General features: G+C 43.4%; 2 protein-coding genes and 1 long non-coding RNA gene across 5 annotated transcripts; 1 reads left to right on the forward strand and 2 right to left on the reverse strand.

Annotated features, from left to right (window-relative positions):
* Positions 1–5: 5 nt before the first annotated feature.
* LOC130193515 (uncharacterized) lies at positions 6–1,627 on the reverse strand. Its single transcript, XR_008831657.1, has 2 exons — positions 1,229–1,627; positions 6–1,173 (listed from the first exon to the last, which is right to left on the reverse strand). It is a non-coding gene; the product is annotated as an uncharacterized LOC130193515 (long non-coding RNA).
* Positions 60–2,096, forward strand: LOC130193514 (protein SPO16 homolog). 2 transcript variants are annotated; one of them, XM_056413999.1, is made up of 5 exons: positions 60–473; positions 671–764; positions 1,537–1,708; positions 1,802–1,880; positions 1,988–2,096. In XM_056413999.1, exons 1-5 carry the CDS (start codon positions 408–410, stop codon positions 2,093–2,095), a joined length of 519 nt encoding a protein of 172 aa, XP_056269974.1. In that variant the 5' UTR covers positions 60–407; the 3' UTR covers position 2,096. The 2 variants fall into 2 exon arrangements, with proteins under 2 accessions (XP_056269974.1, XP_056269973.1); XM_056413998.1 differs by having other exon boundaries at positions 1,537–1,880.
* A 27-nt stretch (positions 2,097–2,123) lies between these two features.
* Positions 2,124–10,358, reverse strand: LOC130193513 (glomulin-like). Of its 2 annotated transcripts, XM_056413996.1 has the most exons (18): positions 10,150–10,352; positions 9,672–9,797; positions 9,236–9,349; positions 9,049–9,157; positions 8,182–8,425; positions 7,373–7,463; positions 7,093–7,271; positions 6,942–6,995; positions 6,798–6,828; positions 6,615–6,704; positions 6,398–6,439; positions 6,198–6,271; positions 3,585–3,669; positions 3,331–3,440; positions 2,984–3,047; positions 2,766–2,901; positions 2,553–2,647; positions 2,124–2,461 (listed from the first exon to the last, which is right to left on the reverse strand). In XM_056413996.1, the coding sequence occupies exons 1-18, from the start codon at positions 10,201–10,203 to the stop codon at positions 2,366–2,368; spliced, it is 1,794 nt and encodes a 597-aa protein (XP_056269971.1). In that variant the 5' UTR covers positions 10,204–10,352; the 3' UTR covers positions 2,124–2,365. The 2 variants fall into 2 exon arrangements, with proteins under 2 accessions (XP_056269971.1, XP_056269972.1); XM_056413997.1 differs by lacking the exons at positions 2,124–2,461; positions 2,553–2,647; positions 2,766–2,901; positions 2,984–3,047 and adding an exon at positions 3,062–3,151 and having other exon boundaries at positions 10,150–10,358.
* Between the last annotated feature and the right edge of the window lie 3,996 nt (positions 10,359–14,354).

Here is a 14,354-nt window from a genome sequence, read left to right on the forward strand (position 1 = left end):
CTTACTGTTGGGTCAATGACACTTTATTCTCATTTTGATTTTACTGGTTGTACATGCATATTTAATAAGTTTGCGTGAGACAGGTGTGGAGCTTTTATCGTACACTTGTGCAAGTTCAAATCTAAAATGTTTATACAGATGCTTTACAAGACAAAAAGAAAACACTGACGACTGAAATTATCCAAACTAATAAAGAAACGTCTGTGGTCTCCTCAAAATATCAACCGTAAAAATAAAAAACACCTGTGGAGAAACCTGCATTCCGGCCAACACGCTGAGTGGTGAAACAGCGCCCTCTGGTGGCCGTCTGTAGGCACGACAGCCTGGCGCTCGTGCCGCGGTCCCCCCACACAGGTGGAGGGGTCTCATCAGAACTCGTTACACTCTTCTTCACGGAGCTGTGGGTCATGGCGTCACACGCGGAAACGACTCCTCAGTGGAGAACAACGATTATAGTGAGCTCGTCTCTCCAGGTAGGGGTTCTATGTCTCTCTTCGTCTTAGTTTGCTCTCGGCAGGTGTGAAGACTAACTGACGGAGCTAGCTTGAAGGTATAGTACCAACAACTAACTAAACGCTAAATGCGTGCGAGGGAGAAAAAAAACTACAGTTGGTGAAACGTTGACCAGTTTCAACTTCCCTCCTATTGATATTTATTTGTTTTACACCAGAACCACGACACGACCCGGATTTTAAGCGCGCAGCAGCACCGCATCCGATTTTCAGACGGTGTGGAGTCTGGAGCGTTTATCTTCCCTCTGTCAGGTAAACCCGACATGTCTTTAAGCCCTCTCCAATACACTGGCCTGACCTTTAACCCCGCTGAGCCCTCTCCAATACACTGGCCTGACCTTTAACCCCGCTGAGCCCTCTCCAATACACTGGCCTGACCTTTAACCCCACTGAGCATTGTACACTGACCTTTAACCCCAAAGAACAACGTACACTGGCCTGACCTTTAACCCCGCTGAGCCCTCTCCAATACACTGGTCTGACCTTTAACCCCGCTGAGCCCTCTCCAATACACTGGTCTGACCTTTAACCTCACTGAGCCCTCTCCAATACACTGGCCTGACCTTTAACCCCACTGAGCCCTCTCCAATACACTGGCCTGACCTTTAACCCCACTGAGCCCTCTCCAATACACTGGCCTGACCTTTAACCCCACTGAGCCCTCTCCAATACAACCTTAACCCCTTTTAACCTCACTGGAGCACCTGACCTTTAACCTCTCCAATACACTGGTCTGACCTTTAACCCCACTGAGCCCTCTCCAATACACTGGCCTGACCTTTAACCTCACTGAGCCCTCTCCAATACACTGGCCTGACCTTTAACCCCACTGAGCATTGTACACTGACCTTTAACCCCAAAGAACAATACACTGGCCTGACCTTTAACCACACTGAGCATTCACTCAGTGTGTCTTTGACGTGCTCGTCTTGCAGACGGAGCACACACACGTGCATTTGTTCCCAGTAAACTGGTTTAATTCTGCGTGCGGTCGAGTAACGGCGACCGCTTGTCATTCGACCAGGTACCGCGTTTCTGTTGGTCGACCCCCAAGACCTCCTCGAGCATTTTGAGGAGTCCGGACTGATTGAGAGGATAAAGAAGTTTGTGCAGGTGCACAGGAACAGTTTCCTGCTCCTAAACTCCCCCTTTAACGGGAAAAGGGAATTGGAGATCTTATCGATGATTCAACACAGGTACGTCTGGAAGGGATTAAGCTGGACTTACATTAATGTGGCGATGGTAACATCGCAATACATTATTTGTACTCCTCCTCCTCCTCCTCTCAGATTCTTCGGCAGTAATCTCAGGATCCTGCCGGTGCGAAACAACACCGAGCTCGTGAAAGGCATGTTGACCATCGCCAAGGTAAAAGAAACGGGCGGCGCCCCCTAAAGGTCATCTGGTCGCCGTTGATGTTTTGGACGAGCCGTTGTCCCCGTGCGGTGCTTTGAAGTTCGCCCTCTTGTGTGCAGGCCACCAGTAAGCCCCACGCGGACAGCATCCGCGACCGGATGGCTCGGGCTCGGGCTCGCGTCATCGAAAGCAGTCCCGTGTGGGAGATGCTCCGAGACGTCCTCTGATGTGTGAGCCAGCAAGCGTCTCGCACACTTAAACACTCGCTTTTTTTTTTAATGCCAACCCAGTACAAGTACGACTTGGTAAATACACACAAAAGCCCATTTAAAAAAAAGTTCCAATATTAGTACAGTTTTTTTTTTTTTTTTACATTTCGGCATTAAAAAAATGTTTTATGCTTTTTTTTTTTATCATTAAAAAATAAATAAAAAGGTGGGGTTTTTTTTCTTCTTCAAAATAACCGGCAGCCTTCAGTGACGCTTGGGTCCCTGCATTCAGTTTGGGATCTTCAGCTTCTCCTCTGCGATCTCTTCGATCCGGAAGATCAGACTCTCCATCAGGTCGAAGGTCACCAGAGCACTCTGCAGCACCTGTGACACACGGCAATAGTCAGCTTGCTGACCCTGAGAACAACAAGAGGTCGAAATCTAAACGATTCAAAAGGAACGAAAGTGTCCTCACCTGGTGCTGGGCCTCTGGGGACATGTTGGACCCTTCCTCGTGTCTCACCGTTATGCTTTTTAACAACCGGCTGGATCTGGAAGCCTCTCTGGCTTCTGGAGAGGAGAACGGAGACGATTCACGGGGTGAAAAACTCGTCTGTTGTTCAGCCGTCGGTGTGCACGGTTATTTAAATGTCGCTTTGTTTTGCTCAGATTGGCAGCCAAAGCTAACCTCTTGCTTTCAGCTTCCGGTCCTCCCTCAGGGCCTTCAGTTCAGAGGAGTAACACCCTCTCGATATGCCGAGGCCCACGCGCAGCACCGTCAGATATTCGTCTTTGATCCCGCTCAGCTCTTCCCACACATCTGTCTGAGGGCGGGCGGGGTGGGGGGGGGGAGCGTTAACCAGGCGGAGGAGCTGTGGGCGTGTTGCGAGTAGGTCTGAAACTTACGGTGCTCCTCAGGTCTGCTTCTCTGAGCAGGAGGTAGCGCAGGAGATTCAGGCTCTCCATTATCCTGGACAGACACAAGACATGGGCATTGCTCAGCGGCTCGGTCGGGACGCAGCGTTCCACTCCTCACAAGCTATCTCGTCTTTGCATCTCTGCAGGGAAGTCAAACTTTGAGGAGGTCAAGAACGGTTTGCAAACAATGCGAGTAGCCGCAGAGGTCGGGAACCGGATTTCGATCCGAAGTGTATTGTGTAACGGAGGTTTACACCTCAATCAAACATGAATGTAGCTTGATGATCTTTTACGTAGGCCAGAGCATGTACTGTATGAGCAGGCCCGCTACCTACCTGTCCATACTGGTGAGCAAATCGGTCTCTGCCCCCTGAGGCAAGCACAACACCAGACCCATCAGTGGGAGGAGCTCCGCCCCCAGGAAGCTTTTATCGGCGTTCCCCGGCTGGAGGAGAGTTGACACGGATTAAACGACTGAATGGAATCAGAAGCTCATGCGTCACTTCAGAAATAGATACGAGGGTCAAATATAGAGGACGGTGATGTGATGTCGGCAAGTCTCCTTTTGTGTTTGTTTTTTTAATCTCACCTTCATAGAAAATTCAACTTGATTCCTGATGTTCTTGATTATGTAACTCTCCACTCCGGCGTGGTTGCTGGTTTTCAACATGCACCTGCAACAGAAAACAGGATGTGTTGTTTTTGTTGTTGCAGCAGAAAATACAGCAATGAAAAATACAACATAAATTGAAATATAGTATTAAATATAAACACCGCAGCACGCTTACTGGTATATTGATACAATTAGGAAAATGTATTGATTTGAGCTCGAAGTGGGTGGAAAACTACAGATATTTATTATGGGAGTAATGTGTTCAACAACAACTAGAAAATGCATTTCCTGCTGAAAATGCGTTGGAATGCTAACATCTGAAAGCTTGAAGCTGAAAAAGACAAAATAAATTGCTGAAAATATTTGAAAATAGCTGAATTCTTTTTTTTTTTTTAAAGCTGAACATAGCTGGAAATAGCTGCCAACAGCTGAAATAGGCTGAACATAGCTTAAACATCTGAACATATCAAAAAGGGAAACTTCCAGCTGAAAATGTTGAAGCACAAACATATTGGGTTGAAATGTATAACTGGAAAAGATAAGCAAAACTTTATCTTCTAAATATTCAAAGATATGAATCACAATCCAAGAAATGAGAGAGAGGGGGAAACGTCAGACATGAGAACAAGAGAGAGAAAGAAATTGAGTCAGAAGGAGAAAGATAAATACAAAAATAGAGAGGGAGAAACCAGGGTGAAGGATAGATGAGATCTAAACACTGAGTGGATATTCTACAAAAGCATTTGTTAAACCCTGTCAACAAAACATGATCAAATCACTAAAATAGTAGAATCAATAGAGAGGAAAGATTCAGCCGAACGCGCCGATATGTTTGTTATTTTTGTGGCTTAAATGTGACCTGAGAAACTCTGACGCTGGTTCTCCTCTGATATCTCTCCATTTAAAGACACACTCACAGGGCCACACACGCACAAACGTTGGTCTGTGCGTGTGTGGCTTGCAATGTATGATAAACAAGAGTGTGTGTGAGATCTGCCACTGATTAGCCTAACGTCAAACACCTGTGGGACAGAGACAGACAGCTCTGAATCTGATCAAAGCAACGTGTCAAAACCTTTGGATTTGACAGAGAACCATAACTCTGATCCTAAAGGCTTTCATGTTATTTAGGCTAACATGTTTTTTAGGTTTAGAAATGAGAGTTTAATCACAGTTCAGAAAGTTTTCCTGTTTGCTTTAAAAAAGTTAAACTGTTGTCAGATTTTCAATGGAGATGACTGAGCAGAAAGGTGGAGTTCTCCCCTCATTAAGGCTTCTCTAGATATTGTAAGCTTTTAAAATTGAACATGTTTAAGCAGATTTGAAGATTTCCACCATTGGATCCCATTCATTATTTATTCCATAAAACAATTAATCATTTGAAAATTTGAAAGGATAACAAATATTTGAAAATATACAGTAATAGGCTCTGTGAACATAAAATAAAAAAAAGATTGATTTAGCTGAAAATATGAAGATCTTAGAAGCTTTTAAAGTTGAAGACTTTCTCCATTGTGCATTCCAACTAATTAACATGAGCATGTCTTTGGGAGGAAGCTGGAGAGGGAACCCACGCTGCCAAGGGGAGAACATGCAAGGTCCTCACAGAAGGACCACCCCGACTGGGAATTGAACCCACAGCCCTCTCGCTGTGAGGCTACAGTGCTAGCCACTACACCACCGTGCAGCCCCACCCATCTGACCTAAAAAACTAACCTCCATATAAAAAAGTTAAATAGTAATAAAAAAGATAGAAAGTAGTAAAAAAGTACTGAAAAGTTATAAAAAAGTTACAATGTAAAAAGTTATAAAAAAAGTTTAAAAGTATTAAAAATGTAATAAAGTATAAAAAAAACACTCACACTCACACCTATGGGCAATTTAGAGATCAATTAACATGAGCATGTCTTTGGACTGTGGGAAGATGAATTATAAAGTTATAGCTAACACTTCAGTCAACATTTTAAAGGTGGATGTAGCAGCTCTCACGCCGTTGCCCGTGGGTTTCCCCCAAAAGCACCAAGGATCAGCCAAGACCAAAGAGGTTCCGTTTGACAACATATTCTTTATTGTGGTTCACACGACCCAGAGCGACCGCAACACTGTGCCTCTGCTCACTCTCCTGCTCCACTCTCACCTGAGAGCTTTGATGAGGGCGGCCTCGGCTGCTGACTGATTGCCAATCACCAGCAGCCAAGGCCAAATTGGAGATAGCTGCCACAGTGGAATTGTTTCTTGAGCTGAATGTATGCTGATATTGTAAGCTTTTAAAGTTGAACAAGTTTAAGCGGATTTGAAGATTTCCACCATTGGATCCCATTCATTTTTTATTCCATAAAAAAATTAATCATTTGAAAATTTGAAAAGATAAAAAATATTTGAAAATATACAGTAATAGGTGAAGGCTATGTGAACATTAACATGACACCTTTAACACCTTTAACATTTTTGGTAATTAGTTGGACTGCTGAAGCAGTCCAACTAATTACCAAAAATGTGAATATGGATGAGAGATTCATCAATATATAGTAGGTGCAGAATGCGTTTGCAGTTTGAGTAATAATTTTAATCATGTGTAAAATATCTCACCTGAAGAACTTGTGCTTCGCTTCGGCATCTAACTTATCGATGAAGAGCTGGAAGACCTGGAGTCCCGATTGTCTCTGGGGAAGCGGTGAACACACACACACACACACACACACACACAAAGAAAGTCAACAAATTGAGTGTTACATGACCTCAGATGTAGACCACGTTGGGCTCATCGTAATCATAATTTTTTAACTCACCAAGTGCTGCATCGGGCAGTCGGTAAGAACTTCCCTCAGATTCTGTGAATGAACAGCACACACACACACACACACACACACACACACACACACACACACACACATTGAATCGGCTACATCCGTAGATCAGCGCTCCCGGCCGTCTCGTTCTAACGATGTGTTCAATGCTGCTTTTTAAAGACCGTGAACCAGAGGCCCGGCGGCATGCCGGCCTTACCCGCGGCGCGCTGTAGAAGCTCTTCAGCTCCAGCAGACCCACGGCGAGGCTGTGGTCCGGCACTCGCTCCAAGCTTTTGGCAAACAGCGCCTGTGTGGAACAAATAGACCCGACTTTGCCCAAGAACAAAATCCCCTCCGCTTTCTTTTACATTATTATGTATGCGCGCGGACGTGGCCTTACCAGTCCTTTAAGCAAGTGCGATTCCTTTTTGCTGTCGGGGGAGCGGGGGGGGGGGGGGGGGGGGAAACAAGATGACAGATTACACGATGAAATTCAGTCGAGCTTTAAGAGAGCGACGTACTCTCGTTGTACTCGACGGCGTACCTACTGAGGAGCTGACCAACGTAGTCCAGGTTGCGCTGGAGAACAAACAGAGGGCTGGAACGACAGGAAGCGAGGAACAACGTCACGGGTGGGGTTTTTTGGGGGGGGTCGCCGTGCGTCGGCGTTCGCGGCTCGAGCAGCGCGGCCTCACCTGAACACGGCCGGGAAGCTGTCGATGCCGATGAGCTGCACGTGCAGCAGGTAGGCCGCGCAGGCTCGGGCCTCCTCGGCCTCGGCGCCGTCCAGCTGGGCGCTCCTCTTCTTCTTCGTCTTCGGAGGGCTGAAGAACAGGAGCTCCGACGGGGGCTCTTGGATCGCAGGCAGCGAGCGCTGCGGCGAACGCACAGTGACAACAGAGGTCGGGAAGCTGGAGAGGAAAACCAACTGACCCCCCCCCCCTCCCTCCCCCCCTCGCGGGAACTCTCTCTTACCATTATCTCGGTTGCGAAGAGCCACAACGGAGATTTACTGTCCCGGTTCAGTTCAGCCTCGAGCAACGGCTCCCTCAAGCTCCTCATGCAGCTGCAGATTCAATTCAGTTTATTTTCTTTCGCCCAATAACACAAATGTGCCTCAGAGGTCACAAGCGGGCCATTTTTATAAGTCTCATTAGTGCTGATCACAGATTCTAACCCTAGGAAGTACACGAAAACAGGTAAATACTAGAATGGGCACTCGGTAGAGCGCATACCTTCGCATATCACAAGATTGGGTATTGAATTATGAACATTTTTGCATTAGTTGCATGCCAATTGGATACAAATTGACCACGCTATGGTAAAAAGAAGATTTTGACCTTTTCATGACCTTTGACCCGATTGATCCCAAAATCTAATCAAATGGTCCCCGGATAATAACCAATCATCCCACCAAATGTCATGCGATTCAAGAAGATTTTGACCTTTTCATGACCTTGACCTTTGACCCGATCGATCCCAAAATCTAGTCAAATGGTCCCCGGATAATAACCAATCATCCCACCTAATTTCATGCGATTCGGTTTAATACCTTTTGAGTTTTGCGAGTAACACGCATACAAATAAATAAATACACGGCGATCAAAACATAACCTTCCGCATTTTCAATGCGAAGGTAAAAAACAAAGATTGACACATAAATAGAGGATGATGAATAAAGTACAACAAAATGTCAAACAAGTCGAAAACCCCTCGAATAATAATTGAACAACAACCCATCACTCTGCTTTTAAATCCAGCCGATCAGGGTTTCCTACGCTTACAACTTGAGCAGCTCCGTCCTCAGCTCCGCCTCCTCGTGGCGGTCTCCGTTTCCGCCCTTCACCTCCTCCACGAACGGCCGGGCGAGCGCAGCCAGGGCGCCGTAGCCGCGGCACAGGCCGTGCTCGTCGGCCTCCTCCTGCGGCCGGGTGTACGGCACGGGCAGCCGGGCCAGCTGCCCGTGCAGGCCGCTCAGCGCCGAGCCCACAGAGGCCGCCTTCCTGTCGCCGTCCAGCTGCAGCAGCACTGGTGGACGCAGGAGAGGTGTTGTTCCCATGAATGACCAGCAGGGGGCGACAGACCCCCACATTACGAAGAAATTAGCTGTATACCAAAGTCCGGCCACCAGTCCTCCCTTCATGGAGGCTGTGTTGAGGTTTTTTGTTGAAAGGTGTACAAGTGTTTCTATGATGCCTTCAGAATCCTGCTCAAGCTTCCGAGATGGACAAGTGCAAGTCAGATGTTTGTGAGCCGGAATGTTCCCACTTTTCATGCTGTTTTGAGGAATTTTATGTATAAATTTAAATGTCGACTAAATGTCTCAGAGAATGTAGTTATAAAAGCCTTGGCTGACCCAGCACGGAGTGATACCAGGTATTCGTCTTGTTTCTGGAAGCAATGGAACAAATGTTTGTATGTTTTTTAATCCCGAGTGATTTTTTTTTGGCTGCAATGGCTGGACCGGTGTCCTCGTATTGTATTTTATATATTGTTGTTGTGTTTGTGTTTGTTGTTTTATGGACCCATGAGTCTGGAATAAAGATATATATATATATATATATATTATTTAGTACGGTGGGAGATGTTAACAATTCTTAGAATATTAGCCTCTGATGTAGAAAATGGTGTCTCTTGCGTGAACGTCTTGCCTGTTTGAAGGTGCGGGATGACGGCTAACACGGTGTCGGAAATGGCCCCCGGGTCAATGTCTTCAATGAGTTCGAGCAAGCTGTGCACGAGTGGATTTGGCCGGCAAGTCTGCACAACAGAACAGACTTTACATCGAGAGGGGAGGAAGGCGCCCATTGTTTCTAGAAGAATGGTTTGAAGCCGTACCGTGGTCAGGTGTGTGATGGCGGCCTGGCAGTGGTCGAGACTCTCCTCCTCCTTTTTAACCACTCGGGTTAGAAGAGGCGCCATGAGAACGCATCCCATCGACCTCACCATCCCCTAAGTGGAAGGGGGAAGAATCCGATGTATTACGTAATCACGAGTTAGACTTTCATGCTAACGTCCAAAAGGAGTGCCTTGAATGTGTTGTTATTCGTTACGCCGGGAAATAACAAAGTCCTTGAAGAACCTCCCACCCCCCATTTAAACTACGATTAATACAAATTGTCATGGTAGTTATTCAAATTTCTACTTTTTGCAATTAGAGCATACACCATGGACTTTTTTTTTCACGCTGTGTGACAGTTTAACACCAAAACGCCGCTGTCGGCAGTGTGTGTGTGAGGTGTGTGTGTGTGTGTGAGGTGTGTGTAGCTGGTACCTGGTTTTTCTCCTCCTGAAGGAATTCCAGGAGTTGTGCACCGTCCCCCTGCGTGAGACTGGCAGATCCTAAACTCTTGAACTGCTCGTAGTCCTCTGGCTTCAAATTATCCTCTGGGGTATTTCGCTTAAAAAAAAAAAATTTGAGGTAGAACACCTGTTAGTTGGACCAGATTTGTATTCTCAGCATGGACAAGAGCCAAATATTGAAATGAAACGGATTATTTTCTTCTTTTTTTTGGGTGGTGGGGTACTCTGATAAGCCTCGTTAGCGGACGAGGAGGACGCCGTGAGGCACGACGCAAACTGCCAGCAACTAATGGATCAAAGTGGGTGTTTTATCTCCATCGATTTCTTAAAAGTGCACGCAAAAGTCCCCGTCGCTCGAAGGTCGTCTCCCTCTGTCGTCGTAAAAGGCGACAATGAGTTAGTTCTAACGGCCTCATCTGAACCGTGTTAAAATGATACTCGCCACTTACCCATCGGTGGATTATGTCCTTCACCTGGTCTTCGTTGGTCATCGGTGTCTCCATCGCCCTCGCAGGCAATCCTATTGGATGTCTTTATTCAAGGCTCCACAATAGAGGCCGACGGCAACTATAAGAACCAGATACAGCGGAATCTAAATGATGAAATGTGCGGCTCTCCTGGTGACGCGAGGGAGAGAAAGAGGGAAAGAGAGAGACTCTGTAAGGAACCAGAACATAAACCTCTTATCTCCCTTTGTGCTCGGCATGTAAGAGGATTAAACCAGAGCACTTCTGTGTGGCCACGACCATCTGGAAGCATCAGTATTAAATAACGCTGTGGCAGCTCTGGGATTGGAGTCTCGGATTAGGCCTCGGCTGCTGGCTGATTGCCAATCAGCCAGCAGCCGAGGCCGCTCTCATAAAAGGAGCAGTTGAGAGTGGGTGACGGCCGTGGAGTTGTCACAAACGCGTTCAGTTCAGTGCAGTGGTGGAAAGACCCCAAATATACAGTATCTGCACCAGGGTAATTGACATGGACACCGTTACGTTGGCCGAATCGATAACAACGAGCACATACTAACTGTAATTTCTCTGAAAATCTGAATTGATAATAATTCTGCTGATGGGTGAACGCCCGATTGTGTTTGAATCAAACTGATTGAAATACTCTTTATGTGCATTGTTCACAAACAGTCAATGCATAACTGGAAATATGTATTGTCATCCCATAATTTCATATGAAACGGCTTCCTTCATTAAAGTTGTTTTTTAAAGGCGACCAGCGAGAACTCTCCAAGCATGTCAGAGGACGAAGGTGCCAACGGGGAAATATGAGCCGGTGTTTGGTTTGGCCCTTCTGGGCTACCGTCCAACATTAGCGGTGGCACTCCAGATTTAAACGGCACATTCTAAGAAAAAAAGAAAAAAAAACTTTTCTTATTTTCACGAGATTATACACAACAGAAAACATACTTGTTCATATAAAATTCCATGTTTGCCAATAGATTCTACTAAATGCTGCACGCTGTGCCGAAAATACTCAGTAGTTTGCAGTTGTTTCGTATTTTAATTCACACGTATGAAAAAAAAGGGGCTTTATTTACCATGTGGTTATTTTATATAGACTATTAAATTATTGACTTAGCAGAAAACATGCTGCAATGTGATATATATATATATATATATATATACATGTTTAAATAGAGGAGAGAAAAAAATATATATCTATCCCATTTCAGCATGTTTTCTCCTCCATTTAAATGATATATATATATATATACAGTACATACACTCAAAGAAATGACTCATTGGATGAACTCAATTAAATTGTTGGCAGGTTTTCCATCCAATAATTATATGCAACTCCAACTCAAATTTAGCACATCAGTGCAATACAATGTAATTAAGTTAGTCTAACTCATTTGTATCAAATACATCTAAAATAAAATAACGATATTCATTAAATTAAATTAATTTGTGTTTGTCCAACTCAAAATATAAACTAACTAACTAAGAAAATATGCAAACTCCACACAGAAGGAAAGCCCCAACTGGGAATTGAACCCACAGACCTTTGGCTTTGAGGCGATGGTGGTAGCCACTGCACCACCGTACAGCCCTGAAAGTGTCTTCACCTTGTAAACAACTGATTTTCAGCTGGCGCATGCGCAAAGAGTAGTCCTCAATGAAACACATTTATTTTGAGTTGATATGCACACCATCTAACCTAAATAAATCTAATAAATGAAAGAATTCATATATTTTGTGTTCCACCCATTAAATATAAATATCTATTTTTGTAATTGATTTATTTAAATGTATCAAACAATATTTAAATGTGTCACCTCGAAGAAGGGCTTGAATCGGTTTTGTGAGTGTAACCTAAATAAATCTAATAAATGAAAGTATTCATACATTTTGTGTTACACCCATTCAAAAATAAATATCTTCGTTTTGTAATTGATTTATTTAAATGTATCAAACAATATTTAAATGTGTCACCTCTAAGAACGGCTTGAATCGTTTTTTTGAGTGTACACGTAGGCCAATGGAGGAAGAAAAAAATATATATATATATCACATTTCAGCATATTTTCTGCTAATTATTTATATATTTATATATATATATATATATATATATATACATCATCATCCTTAAGACATATCCGGATAGAAAATGTTGTCCATATCAGCCAGCCATCATGTCTGATTCTGTTATTGTCAAATACACGTTGCTGTACGTCATAGGAAGGCCTCTCAGTGAGCATTACAACATTAGGATTTGGGAGAAGCTCAACTAATAATCCAATGTATGTGTTGTAGTTATTGCTTTGTTCCTCTGCATCAGATTTTGGGAGAGAGGGGACATTTGTGTTGTTATCGAACATGAGCCTCTCTGGTCTGAGCCTCATTGTGCTTTGAAAGTATATCAGACAAATAAATTCACCTTTTGACTGGTGCTGAGTTTTCTAATTTCCTAATTAAATGGAGGAGCCCGTCGGATTAGGAATGCCTTTCCGTGGCGGCCTTAATGACAACATATTGCTGCTCTCTGGAAGCACAAAGGCTTCAAAGGCTGGGATCATCTTTTCCCCCCCAGCGTTCGCGTGCATGTGTAATATGATAGAAGTACAATCACTGACTGACTGCTGCGGCCCGACGGCTTCACGAGAGCAGCCGCTGAAGTCCTGATTTGAGAGATGAATAGAGGGAGAAGCGTGTTTGAACGGTCGGATTTAGCCGACATCTGCCGCTCATGGTTTGCTCTGCGTATTGCTGAGCGATGAAAGCGGGAGACAAAAGGCCACGCAGAGCAAACACGGCGCACGCCACTGCGTGCGCCGTGTTTGTCCCTGATTTTTGTCATTTTTAATTGTCGGCTGACGAGCCTTTGTTTTGACAGTGGATGCCGAGTGCATAAAAACACAAAAAAGTAAATAACATTGAGGATCGGTACGTGTTTATTATATTATTCATGTCTTCTTTTGGCTCTCGATGGCCAAAATACAGAATACAGTTAGTCAATGATATTATAATATAATAATATAGTCATAGTATAGAATGTACTTTGATATATATATATATATGTTTTTAGTTTTATAAATATTTTTATTTTATATATATATATATATATTCTGAGACATATTGTTTTTTTATACATATTTTCATACATATTTATATATTATTTTCTTATATATATGTTTTTATTTTTATATATGTTTTTATTTTATATATATTTTTTCTGATACATATAGTTTATATATATATATATATGTATATTCATATATATATTATATTGTTATATATACAGTATATATATGGCGAAATTAATGCACTGTAAAGTCACTAAAATACTAGGATTTTTTCCCGGAAAAAAAATCTGTCCTACAAAGTCATGAATAAATAAATGTGGGAGTCATAGAGAGCGCTGCTGTAAGAACCAACCAATCGGAAAGCTTCAAACTATAAATAATAAATAAAGGTTAAATTACAAGTTGAGCTTTGTAGAACTGGTATTCACAGATTTGAGTTCTTTATTGGGTTCATTTTGGACCAACTTAGTGGTTGTATTGAAAACAAACTATGAATTTTATGAACTTAGTATACTGACATTTGTTTGTGACTTTTTATGGCATTCTATGCTATTGAAGAAAAAAAAATTGTAACTATATTAAAATCATCACTCATCTTTAGCATTTAAGAGCGTCTGTTGAGGCTCGAACCGCCAACCTCCAGGTTAAAGGACCACTGTGGAGTATTTAGAGCCCCCTAGTGGTGAGGTTGCAGATTGCATCCAACTGAATCCCCCTCTGCCCCCTGAGCTGACCCAAGTGCCTGCATGAGCTTTACTCATCGTAACCAGGTAACCAGCATTAACCTCCCACACAATCCAAGCCTCCATTGCAGATACACACACAGCAGGTGGATAAAGGAAACGATTAACAATATTTTTTTTAAAGATGAAGAAATGAGAATATTGGGGGGGTGGGGGAGATTAAAGAGAACTTTTGGGAAACCTTGTAAAACAATAGCACTCTTTTTGGGTGCTACTCGTACCTTAATGTTTTGGATAAAAGGAATATGACAAACATTTCTGTTACTAAATGTCTATTGTCAAGCCATGACAAGATATCCTTATTATTCCAGATATCCTTATTCTTCCAGATATCCTGATTATTCAAGATATCCGCATTATTCCAGATGTCCGCATTATT

Source organism: Pseudoliparis swirei, chromosome 5 (assembly GCF_029220125.1).
Source record: "Pseudoliparis swirei isolate HS2019 ecotype Mariana Trench chromosome 5, NWPU_hadal_v1, whole genome shotgun sequence".
NCBI classification, from domain to species: Eukaryota; Metazoa; Chordata; class Actinopteri; order Perciformes; family Liparidae; genus Pseudoliparis; species Pseudoliparis swirei.

What these genes read in the sequence shown, in the direction of transcription:
- LOC130193514 (XM_056413998.1), top strand. Translation starts at nt 408, where the DNA reads ATGGCGTCACACGCGGAAACGACTCCTCAGTGGAGAACAACGATTATA. An exon ending in GTTTATCTTCCCTCTGTCAG is followed by an intron (nt 765 to 1,536) that starts GTAAACCCGACA and finishes TCATTCGACCAG; the next exon opens with GTACCGCGTTTCTGTTGGTC. An exon ending in GCATGTTGACCATCGCCAAG is followed by an intron (nt 1,881 to 1,987) that starts GTAAAAGAAACG and finishes TCTTGTGTGCAG; the next exon opens with GCCACCAGTAAGCCCCACGC.
- LOC130193513 (XM_056413996.1), bottom strand. Translation starts at nt 10,203, where the DNA reads ATGGAGACACCGATGACCAACGAAGACCAGGTGAAGGACATAATCCAC. An exon ending in AGGACATAATCCACCGATGG is followed by an intron (nt 9,798 to 10,149) that starts GTAAGTGGCGAG and finishes TTTTTTTTTAAG; the next exon opens with CGAAATACCCCAGAGGATAA. An exon ending in CGCACTTGCTTAAAGGACTG is followed by an intron (nt 6,705 to 6,797) that starts GTAAGGCCACGT and finishes TGTTCCACACAG; the next exon opens with GCGCTGTTTGCCAAAAGCTT.